Source organism: Hordeum vulgare, chromosome 6H, assembly GCF_904849725.1.
Source record: "Hordeum vulgare subsp. vulgare chromosome 6H, MorexV3_pseudomolecules_assembly, whole genome shotgun sequence".
Classification (NCBI taxonomy): Eukaryota; Viridiplantae; Streptophyta; class Magnoliopsida; order Poales; family Poaceae; genus Hordeum; species Hordeum vulgare.
The window spans coordinates 183,150,868-183,169,905 of record NC_058523.1 but is presented as its reverse complement, the minus strand read 5'-3'; the positions used below and the strand labels follow the sequence as shown (position 1 = coordinate 183,169,905).

General features: G+C 47.3%; 1 protein-coding gene across 5 annotated transcripts; it reads left to right on the top strand.

Moving 5' to 3' along the window:
• Window positions 1–3,053: 3,053 nt before the first annotated feature.
• On the top strand, window positions 3,054–10,316 carry LOC123403267 (peptidyl-prolyl cis-trans isomerase CYP95). Of its 5 annotated transcripts, none has more exons than XM_045097212.1 (14): window positions 3,054–3,211; window positions 3,685–3,806; window positions 3,946–4,000; window positions 4,319–4,407; window positions 4,954–4,978; window positions 5,422–5,460; window positions 5,716–5,833; window positions 6,942–7,108; window positions 7,261–7,609; window positions 7,680–7,792; window positions 8,268–8,460; window positions 8,544–9,344; window positions 9,455–9,532; window positions 9,869–10,316. In XM_045097212.1, the coding sequence occupies exons 2-14, from the start codon at window positions 3,714–3,716 to the stop codon at window positions 10,212–10,214; spliced, it is 2,466 nt and encodes an 821-aa protein (XP_044953147.1). In that variant the 5' UTR covers window positions 3,054–3,211; window positions 3,685–3,713; the 3' UTR covers window positions 10,215–10,316. The 5 variants fall into 5 exon arrangements, with proteins under 5 accessions (XP_044953147.1, XP_044953148.1, XP_044953145.1 ...); XM_045097213.1 differs by having other exon boundaries at window positions 8,262–8,460; window positions 9,878–10,316; XM_045097210.1 differs by having other exon boundaries at window positions 8,262–8,460.
• Window positions 10,317–19,038: the final 8,722 nt, after the last annotated feature.

The following is a 19,038-nucleotide window of genomic DNA, read 5'->3' as shown; positions in this document are numbered from 1 at the left end:
TTGTGATCCTGGCATGGTTAGCAGTAATATGAACACACAAGGATATAAACCTACAGACTACTAGAAAGTGGTGGCGTGTTACAAATCCGTCAAGCAAACCTCAAATTCTTGCGAGTTCTTACCCAATAGCAGGCTGTGATCAGCAATCGTAGTAGTCAAAACTCTCAAAGCTTAGATAGAGTGATTGTGAGGTGGTGCCAAACACACGACGTAGATGTATGTGTAGCAGGGAAGGCTTAGAATATGGCAGCAAAAAGGGTCAGTGTTGAGTATATGTGTTATGTGCATATTATGTATTTGGCCCATCTCCTAGTTCTCTATAGCCGAGGCCGTGGCACACCTTGTACATCATACATACGTGTAATTGCACCTAATCAATACATCGTGCAATTCCGTCATCATACATGGTATTAGTTTTTAGGATTCAACCATAGCTTCCGCCTGCCGTTGCCGCGCCCTTATCGCGCCGCTGCCGTCGCCGCTCTACCCGCCGTCGCACCCTTCTAGCATCATCGCCGTCGCCGCTCCACCCGTCGCCGCTGTCGTGACTCCTCCCAGTCGCGTCGCGGCTGTCGCATCTCCCCACCGCCGTTGCCGCGCCTCTCTCTAGATCACACCGTCGTCGCCGCCTCTCCACCCGTCGTTGCCGCCGCGCCTTCCCCTGTTGCCGTCGCGCGTCCCTCGCGCCGCCGCCACCACGCCTTCCCCTATTGCTGCCTCACGTCCCTCGCTCTGCTGTCGCCGCGCCTTCCCCTATTGCCGCCGCACGTCCCTCGCGCCGCCGCCACCACCTCCACTACCGTTGCCGTCGTGCCTCTCCCGCGCCACCCCCGCCGCGCCTTCCCATGTTGCTGCCACGCGCCGCCGCCGCCGCCGCCCACCTCATGTCGTCCACGACCGACTCCAACCCGTTTGCCGACGCCAACCCGTTCGCCGACGCCAACCCACCCAACGCCGTTGACATCTGCAACCTCAACATCCACGAGCGGGTTCCTGTCCGTCTTGCCCAGACCGGCTCCTCCTACTGTGCTTGGAAGACCTACTTCTCCCTTGTGTTCCGGGAGTACAGCCTCCTCGACCACGTGGATGGCTCCGTTGCCATCCCTACGTACGTGATGAGTGTGTGCAAATTCCCAAAGAAAATCTGCAAGGGGATGACAAACGCAATGTCGCATTACTAATGGGGTGATGAGGGCAACCAACGTCGGATGCACTTCTTTGCATGTTGGAAAATGTGTATACCAAAGGAAAGATATGGTATGGGATTTCGTGTTGTACACAACTTTAATTTGGCCATGCTAGCCAAACAATGTTGGGGATTGATTGAAAACTATGATTCCTTGTGTGCAAGTGTCTTGAGAGCAAGATACTACCCAACCGGAGATATTTTGAACTGTAAATTGAAAAAGGGGTCATCATATATTTGGCAAAGTATATGGGCAGGGATACAAACTTTCAAGAAAGGTTGCATTTGGAGAGTGGGTAAGGGAGCCAAGATAAATATTTGGGATGATTGTTCGATACCGAACAGTGCGTCTAGGAAGATTGCGACTTCACATGGAAATCAAATACTATCACGAGTCAGTGAGCTCGTTGACCCGGTATCTGGTGAATGGGACGAGCAATTGATTCGAGACAATTTTTGGCAGATTGATGCTGACAGTATCCCCCACATACCTATTTTCCATAACGATACCGAGGATTACATTGCATGGCATCTAACAAAGAATGATACATTTTCTGTACGAAACGGCGTACTATAAGTAGTGTGAAGAAACTTTCTGTACAAGCATGGATAGTTCGGTAGGTATTGGGAGTTCTGATCGACATCCGGTATGGCGCAAGCTATGGGACCTCAACTTACCAATCAATATTATTATTTTTCTATGGAGATGCTTGCACAATGCAATACCATGCTTGAGTGTTCTAGTCAATCGCCACACTGGCAAGAACCCTGTATATCCGACTTACAAAGATGGCCCGGAGGATATCGCCCATATGCTTTTCACATGTGGTCGTGCACAGGCTGTCTGGGAGGCCTTGGGTTTGAGACATCATGTGTCCAGTGCAACCTTTGTTGGCCGGTCGGCGACTCGTATGATCGAGTTTTGGTTTTGTGATGAATCATGTCAAGAGTTCATTTGGATCCTATTATAACTCCGGAGCTAATAGCACCAGCTTGTTGGTACATATGGTGGAAATGAGATAAATTGTTAGAGGAGGAAATATTGAGTCCCCGGAGCAAACAACACAAGCAATCCTTGCATTAATTTTGAACTATGTAAGGGCAGTAGGAAAGGCACCAACCACGTCAAAACTAAACAAATGGTCGGTCGCTCTAACAGATCAGCAAGTGCTAAATGTAGACGCCTCTTTTTCGGATGATGTTTACTTGGGATCCTATGGCGCGATCATCCGAGATCATAGGGGAAGTTTTATCAAAACATCCACATTACGTATTGAACACGTTGCACAAGTAGTCTCGGTTGAGGCTGCTGCTCTATATGAAGGGCTCAAACTAGCACTGAATATTGGGTGTCATAAGATCTTGTTGAGGTTGGATAATATCGTGGTCGTTGATGCCCTGAAGCACAATGAAAGTCATTCCATGGAGACGGCTCCGGTTATCGATGATTGTTGTTCTCTTCTTGTTGAGTTTGGTAAGGTTACCATTGAGTATTGTAATAGGGAGTCTCTAATATAGTTGCTCATGAGCTAGCTAAATGGTGTCGTGTTAATCCTCATATGTGTGGGCGGATGAGTCCCTAACTTTATCGTTAAACTTTTAGCAGACGATGTCTCGGTTATTTGAGTTACAATAAAGCTAGCGTGAAGGCCTACCCGTCCAAAAAAATCTTGGTTTTGGTTTTAGAGGTGAGAGCTGTAACTAAAATGTGATATTTTAGGGGCTTATGTATACTTTTTTCGAGAGGGTACGACGGAGAGAACAACCCTCACACGCTGTGAGCGTAGCGAAAATACCACCGACCCCGCCGCAGGGGCAGAATCGTACTTTAGCCCCGCGAAACGCAGGGGTAGGTTAATACTGGGCCGCTGCTCCCCCTCCGCCCCCTCCTATCCCCACCTCACTCCGCTTGTGCGGCCGCGTGGAGTTGCTGCTGCGGAGTTGCGGCCGCGCTCCCCCGCCCCTCCCCCCGCAGAGCCTTCGCTCCGGTACGATCGAAGCTCAGGCAGCCCGAATCTCCTCACGGTTCGTGCCCCTCCCCTGCCCCCCGCCGCCTCCTCATTCGGTCTGGACGTTCCGCCGCCGCCGGATCGCGCGCCGCGCCGAGCTGTGGATTTACGGCCGTCTCACGTTTCGATCTGCGTGGTCGATCGAGTGCCTCGTGCCGGTTGGGGGGTTGGGGGGTTTTGGGGGGTTTTAGGGTTGCGTGGGCGTGCCTCGTGCCGGTCAAGTTGCGCAAGTAGTAGACAGAGGGAGGTCCTGGAAAGCTATTGGATAATACATGCAGCTTCAAGCTTCTGTTTTATGGAATGATGTCAATTAAAATAACAGACTCTCAACTGCCCTGAAACTATGGTTTACTTGCTTGGTTATGTGCCTCTGCATGACTGATTGACTATATGTAGAATCATGTTGTGATGGGTGAAAAATGGTTTACACGTCCTTATTTTTGTCTCCATCATTTGTAGTTTATCTATAGCTCTCCATTTTACACACAGCTTGAAGCATCTGTGCTGGCTCCTCAACTATGACCATCGAGAAGATGGGTAGAAAGAAGAATCCAATTGTCTTTCTGGATGTATCGATAGGTGATGGGCCTGACGAAAGAATGATATTTGAGGTACACTTTCTTTTCCCTATAACTTTACATTCGAGTTTGGGTGGTATATATGAGGCCATCAACTCTAGCCATGTACTCAGATTTATCAAGTCTGATGATATGGCATATGTATTGATGAAAAAATTCCTTTTCCTTGCAGCTGTTTGCTAATGTTGCTCCCCTTACAGCAGAGAACTTCAGAGCATTATGCACAGGTAATGCTCCTTTAACATATTTAGGTGAATAGATACAAGTGCCATCTATGGCCAAGTTGTACTTGTGACTGAAAAATTAGCTGCAGTTCCGGTCTAGAAGGTTTATTCTGAACTTTGAACACTAGTAAGTAAATAGAATGCCAATATTTGCATATTGAAACCATGTATTGACCTAGTGGTTAAAGCATGCCTTTTGTTGTCCTAGGGCCCACAAGTTCAACATGTTGATTTTATGGATTAGCTTCATTTTTTGAGAAGTTCATCCTCTCCCTTGTTCCTGGTACTGTAGCTCTTGCTAATTGAGGTTCTTTGCTCCAGGTGAGATGGGAATCGGACAAACAACTAAGAAGCCATTATATTACAAGGGATCAACATTCCACCGTGTCATCAAGGGGTTCATGGCACAAGTCAGTTCGTCTTCTTCTTCTCCCTCTAGTATAATTTTATCCAGTAAATGGTTTTGTATTTGATCATCTACAATGTTTTCTCTTAGGTTAGCTTTATCTTTTCTGTTTTTAGTCAATTTCCTGTTTCCCTCTCCATGATGTAGGATGCAGGACAGATGATCTCGACTGCTTTTCTTATCATATACTCCCTCCTTCCCGAAATGTAAGGCACGTTTGACTTTGTGCGGTTTTTGATGCACGACTTTGAGCATTAATATATACCAAAATACATGGATTGAACATGTATAAATGGTATCGTTGTATTTGTCTTCCAAAACAATTTTATTTCATATGTATTTATACTAAGTTTGTAAACATAGAATAAGTAAAAATCATAGTCAGAGTTACGTGATGAAGACCAGAAAAAGTCAAGCGCGCCTTATATTTTGGGAAGGAGGGAATATTATTTAAGATTGTACCTGTATGTTTCTGTATTATCTACATTGTGAACATATAATTTGTTTGCTGTGTTACCACAGTTTGCTAATTCTCACTTGCTTTTTCCAGGGTGGTGACTTCTCAAATGGAGACGGTGAGTTATACTATTTTTTCTTTCTTCTCTTACATTTTGTTTGACCTATTTGTTGTTTCTTCTTACATCATGCTTGACCTATTTAATCCAGCAGAGATGGGATTCCCTACCATCATGACATCTTTCTTGCTTCTACTGTGTCTTCCATTGAAATAAAAGAAGTGTTTCTGCGTCAGTACTTGCACAGCATATGTATGCAAATATGCACAAGACGGTTGATGGATGCTAGTTTTGATAAAACTGTTATTTGATTAACTTGAATGAATCAACTTTAGTTCACTTGTAGAGATATACTTGGATAAGAATGAGATGCAGGGGAAGAGTTTCATAACAGTTCATTTCTGTGACATTGATATTCTTCCATACACATAATAGCACCCCTGCCTGTTGTTTCATATTTTCTTATTTGTGGAAGTGATTCAGCAGTATAGTCGTGTTTTCAGGAAATGGTGGAGAAAGTATATATGGTGAACAATTTGAAGGTATTAAGCTCTGAGCTTATTATGGAACCTATTCATTTAAAGTCTAATGTGCATATGTTCCACATATAATGTATTATATAATTTGTAAATTTGTCCAAAGGTTGGTTATGCAGTTTAATGTTACTAGTTGTAGAAACACCTAAAAGAACTTAACTATGCATTTTCTCCTGTCATTCCAATCCTCTAAATATTACTCATACTGTTGTGATGGTAATAAGTATGTATTCTAATGGCAATTTATTATTTGCATTTCAGATGAAAATTTTGTGCTACGCCATGATGACCGGGGTCTCTTGTCAATGGCAAATGCTGGACGTAATACCAATGGTTCCCAGTTCTTCATTACGTTCAAGCCTAATTCTCATCTTGACAGGTTTGTTTGGATGTATTTCATATGAATTGTCATGTAGGTTTATGACTTGCACAACGTAGGACCATAAGATTTGGCCAACCCTGTTCGTGAGGTACCCTTATCAGCAAGAGACGTGAAAATAAATGCTGTCTCCCCAGTCGCTCATGCAATTTGGTGTTAAAATTGATAAGATATGCTCTCCCATATTTTGGTGTGCCTTACTATAGGCATTTAACTGTCATTCAGTCAACTGTTTTTGTGTTCAATGCTAAACAAACTTTTGATTGAAATGTCCAATTGCATATAAAATCAGGAACAAAACCATTGCAGTCTTTCATGTGATGTTCCTAGAGAAGCACATTATTTACTTAATTTATCTATTTTGTCAGGTAAGAGTTGCCTGACACTACTTTTTTGTGTGTTGCTTGTTGGGTGCACTTGGTTTTAAGTTAGTGCCTGGTTCAAATCTTTCCAGTATCACTTCTTGTTGAGGAGTATTTATTAAATATAGTTTTGTTGTCTGATCGTTTTCCATTTCCAGTTTATGAGTGTTCTGATGACATCTGTGCTGGTAAATCCTGTTAATATACACATTGAGCCCTTAAAACCTTGAATACTAAAAACAAGCATGGATGTGCAACTACAAAAAATTGTGAAAAACTATGATTGAATGTGCGACACAGAAAAAAGACATCAAGCTTAAGTCTTGTTTCTGTACTATATAAGTATTTGATCATGTTTTGGCAAAACCTCTTACATGGCCACATGTTGCATATGCATTATTTTTTTCCTTATTAAAAGCGCAGGGTATTAATGGGTTGACACCGTACCCTCAATTGCTTTACATAAATCTGTTGTGTGCAATTGTGGAATGAATGTAGTTACTTAGTTACCTCCCTGTTAATGTGAATTTGGATGTTATCTAGTTTCTCAGTTACAAAGTTGAATCTCAGGTATGGTACTTTTTAGGCTTCAAATATGGTAGAATTACAAGTCATAGTGTACATATACTTTCCATGCATCAAATACGACAGGATTACAAGTTACGGCATATGTAGCAAGTTAACTATATGGCATGGTCCCTATATTTTCGTATGCTGAAGAGTTCTACTATTTTCTTACCTTCCAGGAAGAACACTGTTTTTGGAAAGCTTATTCTTGGAAATGATGTGCTGAAGAGGATTGAGCATGTTGATGTGGATGGTTCTACTAATAAGCCTATTGTTCCAGTAAGAATAGTGGATTGTGGGCAGCTTGTTGATGGTAAAGGCCGGGGATATGGCTCAACCGAAAATGGTACTGCTCAAATCATTGAGAGCAATTTTCAAATTCACTGGAGATTCTCAAATCAACTGCAGTTTTCAAATTTTAACAGCATAAGCGTGATTTAAGCATCTAATAGTTCTAGGTCTTTTAACCATCTTTTCTATGCTACTATTATCCCACAGATAAGAAGAAAGTTAAATCAAAGTTGTCCATTGATTCATCTGAAGACGAAGGTAATGAAGAAAAACACAAGAGCCGTCGCAAGAAATCTTCAAAGAGGAGAAAGAAGAAGAGAAGATACTCTTCTTCAGAATCAGAAAGCTCATCCGAGTCTGAGTCGTCAGATTCTGAGAGTGAATCTGATAACTCCAGCGAGTCGTCTGACATCAGCAGCTCAAGTGATGACAAGCGAAGACGAAGGAAGAGACACTCCAAGAAGGATAAACGCAAGCATGGGAAAAGAAGGCGAGATCGCAGGCGCGAGAAAAGGCGTAGAAAGCGTGACAGGAAATCAAAGCAGAAGTCAAAAAGGTTTGTTCACATTGCCAAATCTGAACATTTCAGCCTGTTTGCTGACATATAACATAAGTTCAATTACCAGGATGGTAGAGAGTGACAGTGAAACTGGAAATGCGAGTGATAGCAGCTCTGAGGATGCCAGAAGAAAGCGGCAGCGCCATGGAAGGAAATCTAAGGCCACATCTCAAATTTCTGGTAATTTCCTTTTGGGGCTGATGCATGTATCTATGCATATTTGTTGCTTCATTTCATTTGGTGTAAGCTGGAGTAGATGTTATTAAACCTGTACTAATTTCTTTGTTAGGCCATCAGCCCATGGCCCATGTACTTCAAAATACTGGAAACCCATTACGCACCATCTCAAATCCGCACGCAAACAAAGAAACTGCATACTGTGCCATTTAAGCCCCACGACTACAATTGATGTGGGAGTTAGATCATTAGATCATGTTAGGTAGTGGGATTCAGCTACAGAATGGTTATTGTTGGTCTCTGCACTCAGGCATCATTGATTGCTACTGCATCATTGAATATGCTTGAAAGCTTGAAAATCAAGTAGTAGTTGCATGCTTGTATTTTGCGGTATGAAACCATTGGGCTACTTGGGCGGCTTTCATGCAGTACAACCGGTCCACTACTCACTGCTTTACAATTTTCTTGCAAGCTGAAGATCACACAGCAGTAGCTGCTCTGAAGGATGCCACTTCAACTCAAGAAAAGATTGGAACACCAAGGAGTCTGGCACAAGAAGACAAATCTCAACTGGAAAATGGGGAGATGCGCACAAATGGTGTTACTGACTCTAAATCTGAAAGGAAGGCCAGTATTGTGCCTGTTCTAACTGGCAACCGAAGCAAATCTAGGTTCCCTATACTTCTTCACACATCAATCATTATTTGTGCTTACTGCATCTGCAAGCAGTGTTTCATCTTACATTGATAAGCAGGAGCCAGAGCACGAGTGCTAATCACTCCATGAGCAAGAGCATGAGTGTAAGTCCCAGAAGCCCAATCAAAAGGTCAAACGTCAGCCTGGAGAGATTGGTAAGCCCGAGTCCTGTTCATCAGCGTAGTAGAAGTCCTGTCCATGCTCCAAAACAAAAAGAAAGCAGGAGCCCACCCCGACAGAGGAATATGAGCATGAGTCCTCATCGAAGAAGCCCCAGCAAGAGCCCACCTGGAAGTGCAAGCAGAAGCCCTGTTGTCCGCAGGAACAGGAGTCCTGTTGAAACTCGGACAAGAAGCATTAGCAGGAGCTCAGCTAGGTCCTTGCAACGAAGAAGTCCAAGTAGGAGCCCAGAAAGAACTCGTGTGCGAAAAAGTGTCAGTCCAAGCCCCACACCTATGGAGAAGGGAAAAAGCATTAGCCGAACTTCTGCAAGGTCTCCACTGCACAAGGGTTTTAGCCGGAGTCCTGATATGCCTCCTAGAAAGACTACAAGCAGAAGCCCTCAAAGGAATGCTCATAGGAACTTCAGCAAGAGCCCTGTGGGATCTTCTAGAAGAAGCTTGACCCCTGTAAGAGGTGGTCGATCTCGCAGGAACGCCAGCAGAAGTCCTAGCCCACCTCGCAGGGCAGTATCACCACCCAATCACGGTAGGAGCCCATCTAGGAGTGTCTCTCCTGATGGATCAAAACGCATAAGAAGAGGGAGGGGCTTTACTCAACGTTACTCATTTGCAAGACAGTATCGTTCACCTTCTGTTGATCGTTCTCACCGCTATGGTGGAAGAGGTGACCGTGACAGGTAACTTAATTAACTTTATGTTCTTCTATTCTGGAAAAATCACTGTAATATCTCTGTAGATATATCAGTTACCAAGACACTTGAAGAAGTAACTGTAATATCTTATGTAGGTATATCAGTCACCGGGGCACTCGTTATCGATCACCTCCAAGACGATACAGAAGCCCACCAAGAAGAGCATCACCAAGGTACATTAACTATTCAGAATGATTGCACGTACAACAATTGGGCATATGATCTTGTCATGATCTTTTTATCTCCCAAACAATTAGGAAATGGACGTCTAACTTTGTTGTGTTCTCTTAATCTTTCTATTCTGACCCCACACAAATGATGTGATTGAACGTTCAGTTTGTGCATTATTACAAAATTGTAAGGCAATTTGTCGTAGTGTATCAGTGTTCTCAACTATTGTTTTATCAGATAAAGAACAACATGTTGTGCTTGCATCTTCTCGACACAGATTTTGTCGACTAATTTAGGCACGGTTAAATTTCATATTTCTCTTGTTTTCCGCTGTGGAGGCCTGGCAGGTACAGAAGGAGGAGCCGAAGTGTGTCACGCAGCCCACCAGCTTATCGAGACCGTGCAAGGGGAGGTGGCTACAGCAGGAGTCCACTACGTAGTCGTTCGCCTCCTGGTGGGAAACCAAGTTCACATGGTGGTCGTGCACGGTCGCTCTCCAGGAGCAGGAGCCTCTCTGGGTCAAGATCAAGGTCCCCACCACCTGTGCAGGATCGCTCCCCCCTTGCCTCCCCATCTCCGAAACGTGCAAGTAACGATAGGTCCCGGTCTATGTCGGTCAGTCCTGAAGGGAAGAAGGGTTTGGTTTCCTATGGAGATGGCTCCCCTGATTCTGCTGGGAAGTAGGGGGAAAAAGAAAGGACTCACTAGCTGTTTTCCCTGCTGTTTTTCCGCTCTGTTAAAATGTTACATATGCGATTCGAGGTAATTTTGAATTTGGTTGAATTATCTGTGGACAACCATAATCTCAGGTTAGTGTATGGTTTTGTTAATTGCATGCCAACATTTTCTTGTATCAATCCTGCTTAATGATGCGAATCATGGTTTTTACCAAAGCTGCTACATGAAGTTAATCCTATGGAGATATTTTATACTTTTGACAAATGGACACCGAGTTCTCTTAGGCATGTACAATGGTGACATATGGATACAGATGCGCTATGATAAAAAATAGTTTGAGGCATCTATACTGATTTTTTGTCTTCAATGTAAGCTACTATCAAGGTGACTCATCAAAGAATAAAAAATAAAGACTCGTCAAAGAATAAGAAATAAAGACTTTAATACACATGCATCTTTACTTTCTATAAAATTTTCAGCTTTTTACAATGGACCATACCTTTTCTCTTCAAGCATCTGCCTTCTGCTTCCTTACCTGAATCTGTTTTTTCTGACATTGGATCCTACATGGCATACGGGACATCGCATTGAGGTTATGCATTGTACATGCCGTTAGGTCTACTCCGATTAGTCTTTTTTTCTTTTTAAAATGCAGTATAAATGCAAGCACACACACACATATTTCATCTTAGGTGAAGAATAAGTAATTCTTCACCTCGATGTAAACTCTCTCAAGACATGATTCTTGTTGGATGGGGTAATTTTAGGTACCTCATAATTTTACCTCACTTGACATGGTTTAATCTTAGAAAAAGTCTTTAAATCAATCGGTTGATCTTTCCTTCACGTAAACCGCCTCCTACTCTCGACACGTGTCTTCGGTGGGGCCTGTCCATGTATCCTCTTCCAGCGAACCTGCTAGCCTTATCTCCTCATCCTTCCAGAGCTAACGAGAACCGCTGGAGTTTTTCACTAAGGTCGATTCTCTTTTCTCCTCCGCGCCATTGCTTGTTGCGTCCGACATGGCTCCACCCGCTGCTGCGCGAGACCACCACATGCTGGTGCTGCCGTTGCCGCGACGCATCTGCCATGGCTGCTACATGCCACTGCTATGTCGCAGTTATCGTTGATGACTTTGAGTGGCTGCAGCGTAGCCCTCGCCATTTGATTCAGAGCTACCGGTGCTGCGGCTCGACGGTCGTGGGTGCCACCAGTACTGCGACGCAACACTCCTCGTCGGCGCCTGTGCTGCGATGCGGGGCTCGGCGACGTCGCTGGCCACTGCTATGCATCAGTTCACAACGACTGAGGGCGTCGGACTGCAGATGGGCAGCCGCTCGCTGGTCGTCGACGGGACGCTGCAACTCCAACGATACTTCGTTTGAAGCTGTTTGGAGCATCGCCGGTGTTGCAGTGGAGCAACGTCGGACAAGCGGAAGCTTAGTCGGCGCTGCAATGAAGCATCGCCGGAGCAGCAATGGAGCCTCGTCGGAGCATCAATGGAGCATCGTCGGACGCGTCAGTGCTGCGTTGGAGCTTCGTCGAGGCTGCAATGGAGCGTCGCCGGAGCTGCACTGAAGCCGCCTGGGGTTGCAATGGAGCGTCGCCGGAGTGCTGGAGCTGCATTGAAACCACCTGGGACTACAATGGATCGTCGCCGAAGCGCCGGAGCTGCACTGTAGCCGCCTGGGGCTGCAATGGAACATCGCCTCAGCAACAATGAAGTCGTCGGAGCTGCACAAAAGCGTTACCGGAGTTGCTCTGAAGCCATCCGGGGCCGTATTGGGGCGTTGTCGGAGCTGCACTCAAGCCATCCGCATCCAACACGGGGGCTGATGGATGCAAGATGAGAGGAAAAGGATGACAGTGGGCTGAGTTACTACGATCGAACGAACCACACGCGTCTAATCGAACGGTTTGCTAAGCGAATGATTTCCTAATGAAATCATCTGGCTGATCCTAGTGACCGCCTTAATCTTACGTCACAATGGTTGAATTCTTTTTTGAAATGCGGTCCCTTAGGGCCCGATCCAATTAAAAAAGGTCGAAAAGAGTTGCCTGGTTAATAAACGAAAAACTGGGCTAAAACCGTCACAATGCGCCCGCCAAAACAAGGCACATAGGGCGACCTCGCAATGGTTGAATTCTTTTTTAAAACGCGGTCCCTTAGGGCCCGATCCAATTAAAAAAGATCGAAGAGAGTTGTCCGATTAATAAACGGAAAACTGAGCTAAAACCGTCACAATGCGCGTGCCAAAACAAGGCACATAGGGCGACCTCGCAACCTACAGAAGAACGCACACACGTCGCCAGGGGGAAGAACTCCGTCGAGGTTGCAATCCGGTGTCATCGTCATCACGCCTCCGCGAGGGCGACTCCGACATCACCATCGACGACCACCTATGTAGCCTCCACCGCAGACGAGCGCAGAGGCCTGCGTCGGACAACGCCAAACAGTCCACCACGCGCGCCGGTGACCAGGCAGCTTCGACTCCATCGACGAACATTGTAGGATAAAAAGCACTGAATCTGCGCCGAGCCAACGCCAGAACCGACCACCGACCACCAGTCTCGCATCATCGTCAGCGCAAGGCTCCTCCTCAAACAGCTCCGACTTCAGAAGACAAGAGAAGCACGACGACCCCTCGAACACGCCGAATGAGACCGACCACCAGAACTCAGCAACAATTCCTACTCCACTTGAAGCACACAAGCAGCCGCACAGATCATCCACATTGCCGGATAGGCCCTAGCCGACCGCAATGTCGCGAGCGTCCAGCCGATGGAGCATGCAAACGAGATCCAAAGCTCTTCAAGACGACACCCCCAAGGAGGAAGTGACGATGCCGCCGCCGCCGTCCGCCCCAAACGGGCCTAAGGTTTTCATCTGAAGAACTGGATCCGAGGGTGTGCAGGGAGGAAACTCCTCAACGGTGCCTCCAAGAAGGTGAGACGACATCCACAGACACCGTCACCGTCGGCCGACAAGCTTTTGCCCGGCAATGGTTGAATTCTCACCGATTGTATTATAATTTTACCTCACATGTATAACATGTTTGTTTCTTACGGTGGATGTTAAGAAGCCCTTAACTACACATCATAATATTACCTCACATGCATTTTAGTTCTTGTGATGACTATAGGATGTCTGGGTTGACGAATAGTCAATCCCTATATATATATATATATATATATATATATATATATATATTCGTCACTCAAGGTGAAGAATTGTACAATTGTTCATCCCAGCCAACTTGTGTACCCACAGCCATAGCTACAAACAGTAAGAAACAAAACACTTGAGGTAAAATTACCTCAAGCAACTACAAACAGTAAGAAACAAAACACTTGGAAGGTGTTTGGTTCGCTACAAAAGTAATGTAATCAGTTTACAGCGGTAAGAGACTACGTTATATTTTGTTTGTTTGTTTTGACCGGGCATAATCAGATAACATCGGAATTAGATCCCAACCCAGTTTTAATTTGATTACGCCTAAAGTCAGGCGTAATAGGTGTTAGTTTTGGAGAGAGGGATTTGTGCATCGATAATTCTCATTGATCATGCAACAGGCACATATATAGGTAAAGGGGTGCGACCGGTGTCTTGTCTCCCAAGAAAGAGGTAAATACAAAAGGGAGAGAGACACTACAGGTACGACGTACAAACTCGGACCTACATACGTACAAACATGTTTAACACCCCTCCGACAGTCGAAGCGTCGCCAGTGACGCAAAGGCTGGACCTAAAAATCTCGAATGCCGAGGTAGGAAGTCCCTTCGTCATCACATCGGCGAACTCCTGATCGGTGGGTACATGCAAAACTCGAACACGGCCAAGGGCGACGTGCTCCCAAACGAAGTGGATGTCGAGCTCAATATGCTTTGTCCGGCGATGATGAACGGGGTAGGCAGAGAGGTAGACCGCGGAGATGTTGTCGCAGTAGACAATCGTGGCCTTTGGAACCTCACATATCAACTCCTAGAGCAACTGTCGGAGCCAGGAGCACTCGGCGATGGCGTTAGCCACAACTCGATACTCAGCCTCGGCGCTCGATCATGAAATCATGGGTTGTCGCTTAGACGACCACGAGATCAGAGAGGGCCCAAGGTAGACGCAGTAGCCAGAAGTAGAGCGTCTGGTGTCGGGACACCCAGCCCAGTCGGCGATGGAGTAGGCGACAAGGCTGGTGTGAGAGGATGCCGTCAGAGTGAGACCCATAGCCGTGGTGCCACGAATATACCTGAGGATGCGGCGTACCAAAGCCCAATGGGTGTCGCGGGGGGCATGCATGTGAAGACACACCCGCTGAACATCACACTGAAGATCTGGCCGCGTCAGCGTGAGGTACTGAAGAGCACCGACGATGGAGCGATAGAAGGAGGCGTCAGACACCGGAGATCCCTCGACGGCGGACACCTTTGCCTTTGTGTCAACACGCATATAAGCGGGCTTGCAGTTAAGCATGCCTGCTCGCTCCAGTAGCTCAAGGGCGTACTTCTGCTGATGCAGAAAGAAGCCAGAGGTAGTACGAACAACCTCGATGCCGAGGAAGTAGTGGACAACCCCCAAATCCTTGAGGGAAAACTCGGTGCCAAGACGAGTGGTGATCTGCCGTAGGAGTGCTCGCGATGATGCAGTCAGGATGATGTCGTCGACGTACAGGAGGAGGTATGCAGTGGCGGCTCCCTGGCGATAAACAAACAGGGAGGCATCAGACCGTGTGGATCGGAACCCCTGCTGCTGAAGGAAGACCACAATCCACTGGTACCAAGCCTGAGGAACCTGCTTCAACTCATAAAGGCAACGAGAGAGCAGGCACACGTGGTCCAGAGAAGTGGCGTCGACTAAACCAGTAGGCTACTGACAGAACACCTGCTCGTCGAGATGTCCATGCAAGAAAGCATTGGACACGTCAAGCTGGTGAACTGGCCAAGCACGAGAGGCAGCGAGCTGGAGCACTGCGCGAATCGTGCTCGGTTTGACAACCGGGGCGAAGGTGTCGGTGAAGTCCAGGCCGGCGCGCTGTCGGGAACCACGAACCACCCAACGCGCCTTATAGCGCTCGAGAGATCCGTCAGGACGAGTCTTGTGGAAAAACACCCACTTGCCAGTGATGACATTGGCATGGGGGGGGGACAAGCTGCCACGTACGGTTGCGTTGTAGGGCGTCCAATTCCTCATGCATCGCAGATAGCCAGTTCGGATCCCGAAGGGCTGCGCGAACAGAGGTGGGCAGTGGCGACATAGTCGAGGTAGACGCCGAGGTAGTCACGGTGCACGCGTACTCGACATCGGAGTAGCGCGTGCTAGGACGAAAAGTCCCAGTCCAAGCCCGAGTTACCACACCGGTGAGAGGTGCAGGCGCGGTAGTCGGAGCGGAAGGGGAGACCAGCGAGGTGGATGTCGAGTCGGGTTCCGAGGGCACGGGTGAAGCGCGTGTGGCGTCAGAGGCACCCGAGAGGGCGGCAACGGGGGCGTCCAAGGGGACAGCCTCGCCCGCGGTGCCACGGGAGGGAGCAGCAGGTCCCGGGGCAGTCGGACCCTCGGAGGAGGCAGGCGTAGCCGGGGCCGGGGTGGTATGCAGCGGCGAAGCAGGTGGCTCGCCAGAGGTGGTGGGAGGGGCGAGCCGAGCCGCAGAAGACGCGGAGGTGGCGCGGGCGGTGACGGTAACTCCTGAAACGGGAACACGAACTCATCAAAGTAAACGTGCCGTGAGGTGTAGACACGATGGGACACTGGTTCATAGCACCGATAACCATTGGTGTTTGGAGGGTAACCAAGAAATATGCAAGGAACCGACCGGGGAGCGAGTTTATGCGGGGTGGTGGACACGGTGCTAGGATAACAGAGACACCCAAAGATGTGAAGACCATCATAGGATGGAGCCGCACCGAAGAGGAGTTGTTGAGGAGCATAGTTCCAGCGAGGGCGACACGGGCGGATGTTAATGAGGAGGCTAGCGGTGGCAAGAGCATCCGGCCAGAACCGAGGTGGCACGTTGGACTGGAAGAGCAACGTGCGGACACAGTCGTTGAGAGTGCGAATGACGCGCTCATCACGGTCGTTTTGCTAAGAGGTGTAGGGACAAGTGAGACGGAACACAGTGCCGTGAGACGCAAGGAGGTTTCAAACGGCGGTGTTGTCAAACTCTTTTCCGTTATCAGTTTGCAAAGCGAGAATAGGACGACCGAACTGTGTGGTGACATAGGAATAAAAGGCGATGAGTGTGGCGAGGGCGTCGGATTTACGACGAAGAGGAAATGTCCACACATAATGAGAGAAATCATCCAATATCACCAAATAATATATATAGCCAGTGTTGCTAGCAACAAGGGACATCCAAACATCACTATGCAATAACTGAAACGGAAAGGTGGAAATAGTTATAGACTCGCTAAAGGAAAGACGAACATGCCTCACAAGAATGATCGTCCACCTTATTACAAGAGAAAGAAAAACTCTGAAGAATCTGACGTAAAACTGTGGAGTTGGGATGACCAAGGCGTGCATGCCACATGTCAACACTGGTGGCGAGGACGGCTGGATGGGTGGCGGTGGTGGAGGTGGAGGGATGCACCGGGTAGAGATCCTCGGGGCTATCACATCGGTGGAGAACCATCCATGTACGGGCGTCCTTCACAGAAAAACCAACAACGTCAAATTCGACAATAAGTGGATTCTCACGAGCAAGACAACGAACTGAACAAAGTTTGGAGACTAAGTCAGGAGAAACAAGGACATTAGACATGTTAATGGGAGTGGAATTAGACGGAAAAGACGTATGATCGACGCGTGTGATGGGTAAGGAAGCGCCGTTGCCGACGGTGATGCGTGTGGGGGTAGAGGCGGGAGTAACGGATATGAGGATACCAGGATGAGAGGTCATATGAGCACTGGCCCCCCGAGTCCATGTACAAGTCACCTCCACCACCATAGTTGCCAGGTGTCGGTGCCGAGTGTAGGGCGGCGAGGAGGGGGGGGGGGGTCGCACGGAGGCGGCACCTGGGGCGGGTAGAACCCGCTGTAAGGTGACACGTGGGCGCCGTAGCCACCGAGAGCCGGTGATGCAGGGAGGGCAGGGTAGGGCGCGACATGAGGTGGGACGCCAGGCCCGGTGAGTAGGCGTGATGGCTCGGCGGAGGGGCCCCGAGGAGGCTCAGAGCAGGGGCCCGCTGTAACGCCCAAGATGCGGTCCTATCCTTATTTTGGCGCGAGGGCCTCGATAGGGATAGAAAGCATCTCGTCGTTTCGCAAGAATGTAGATCGTTACAAGTACATGTACTGAAAAGATGAGTATAAGAAGTTGGCTTACACTCGCCACAAGCTGCATCAGAGTCACATCGATACATCAATATACAATCATCATGAAGAAGAGCAAGGTCCGACTAGGAACGGAAACAAATGATAAAAGAACGACGTCCATCCTTGCTATCCCAGGCTGCCGGCCTCGAACCCATCATAGATTGACGACAAAGAAGAAGAAGAAACTCCAAACGAACAATCATCTGCTCACGTCAAAGTAACTCTTTACCTGTACCTGCAACTAGTGTTGTAGTAATCAGTGAGCCACACAGACTCATCAATCTCATTTCCAAAGGTATCAAGACTAGCAAAACTTAATGGGTGAGGTATGGTTAAGTGGTGAGGCTGCAGCAAGCGGCTAAGCATTTATTTGAGGTGGCTAACTTACGAGTACAAGAGTAAAAGGGGGATGATCTACCCATAACAGACGTGTCTAATGATGATCAAATGAATGATCCTGAACACCTACTTACGTCAGACATAACCCCACCGTGTCCTCAATCGGAGAAGAAGCTCACGAAAGAGACAGTCGCGGTTACACACTCAGTTGGCAAGTTTTAATTAATCTCACTTCAAGTTATCTAGAACCGGATGTTAAACAAAGTTTCCACGTTGCCACATAACCACAGGCACGACTTTTCGAAAGGTTTAACCCTGCAGGGGTGCTCCAACTAGTCCATCACAAAGTACCACACGCCGCGCCGGAATAACCTCGATCAGAGAAAACACGTGATCTCCTCGAGTTCCTATTGGAAAATCTCAACCTCAAGATAGCCCAATGTATCCTTGTTATCCCTCGCACAAGATGTTCTAGAAGAGTAAAACAAGTCCAACAAGGCCACCCAGTGAGCCAGATTCGCATCTAGAGCCGCGCGCTCTCTAACTACGGGCGTCAACCGTCTATGCAAAGTGGACGATAGCCTGAAAACGCCTCCAGTTGCCCCCGAGGTGGCACCGCCGACTGCTAGGTGGGTGAACTAACACCCATGAGGAGCACTGGCCCGGGGGTTGATTAATATCCACGGGGTGATCAAACCCTATGCATATATTTAGTTGTTATTAAGCAAATAGTACCAATGTTGGGCCTTGCCAGACGAGCTTTATCCCAAAACGAAAATCTAAGGGGTCCCCATAACAACCCCAAACATGTTAGGAGTGCTCAATTATGGAACATAACACGAGTAGCCGAAACTAAGGCGGCAAAGGTGGAACAAAACACCAGGCTAGAAGGCCAAGCCTTCCACCTTTTACCAAGTATGTAGGTGCATTAAATTAAATAGCGTTAATATGGTGATATAACAAGGAACCCATGTTTTCACATGGAAGCAACTACACCTGCAACTAGCAACGCTATCAAAAGGCCGAGCAAGCGGTAACATGGCCAATCAGTGGCTTGCTAGGTTGTAGAAAGGTTGAAGGTTTTCATGGCAGTGTTGAGAGGCTAACATTTAACATGGGGTAGGCAGCGAGACATAGCGAAAGAAACGAGACAACTAGCATGGCAATGATAGTAATGGTATCTAG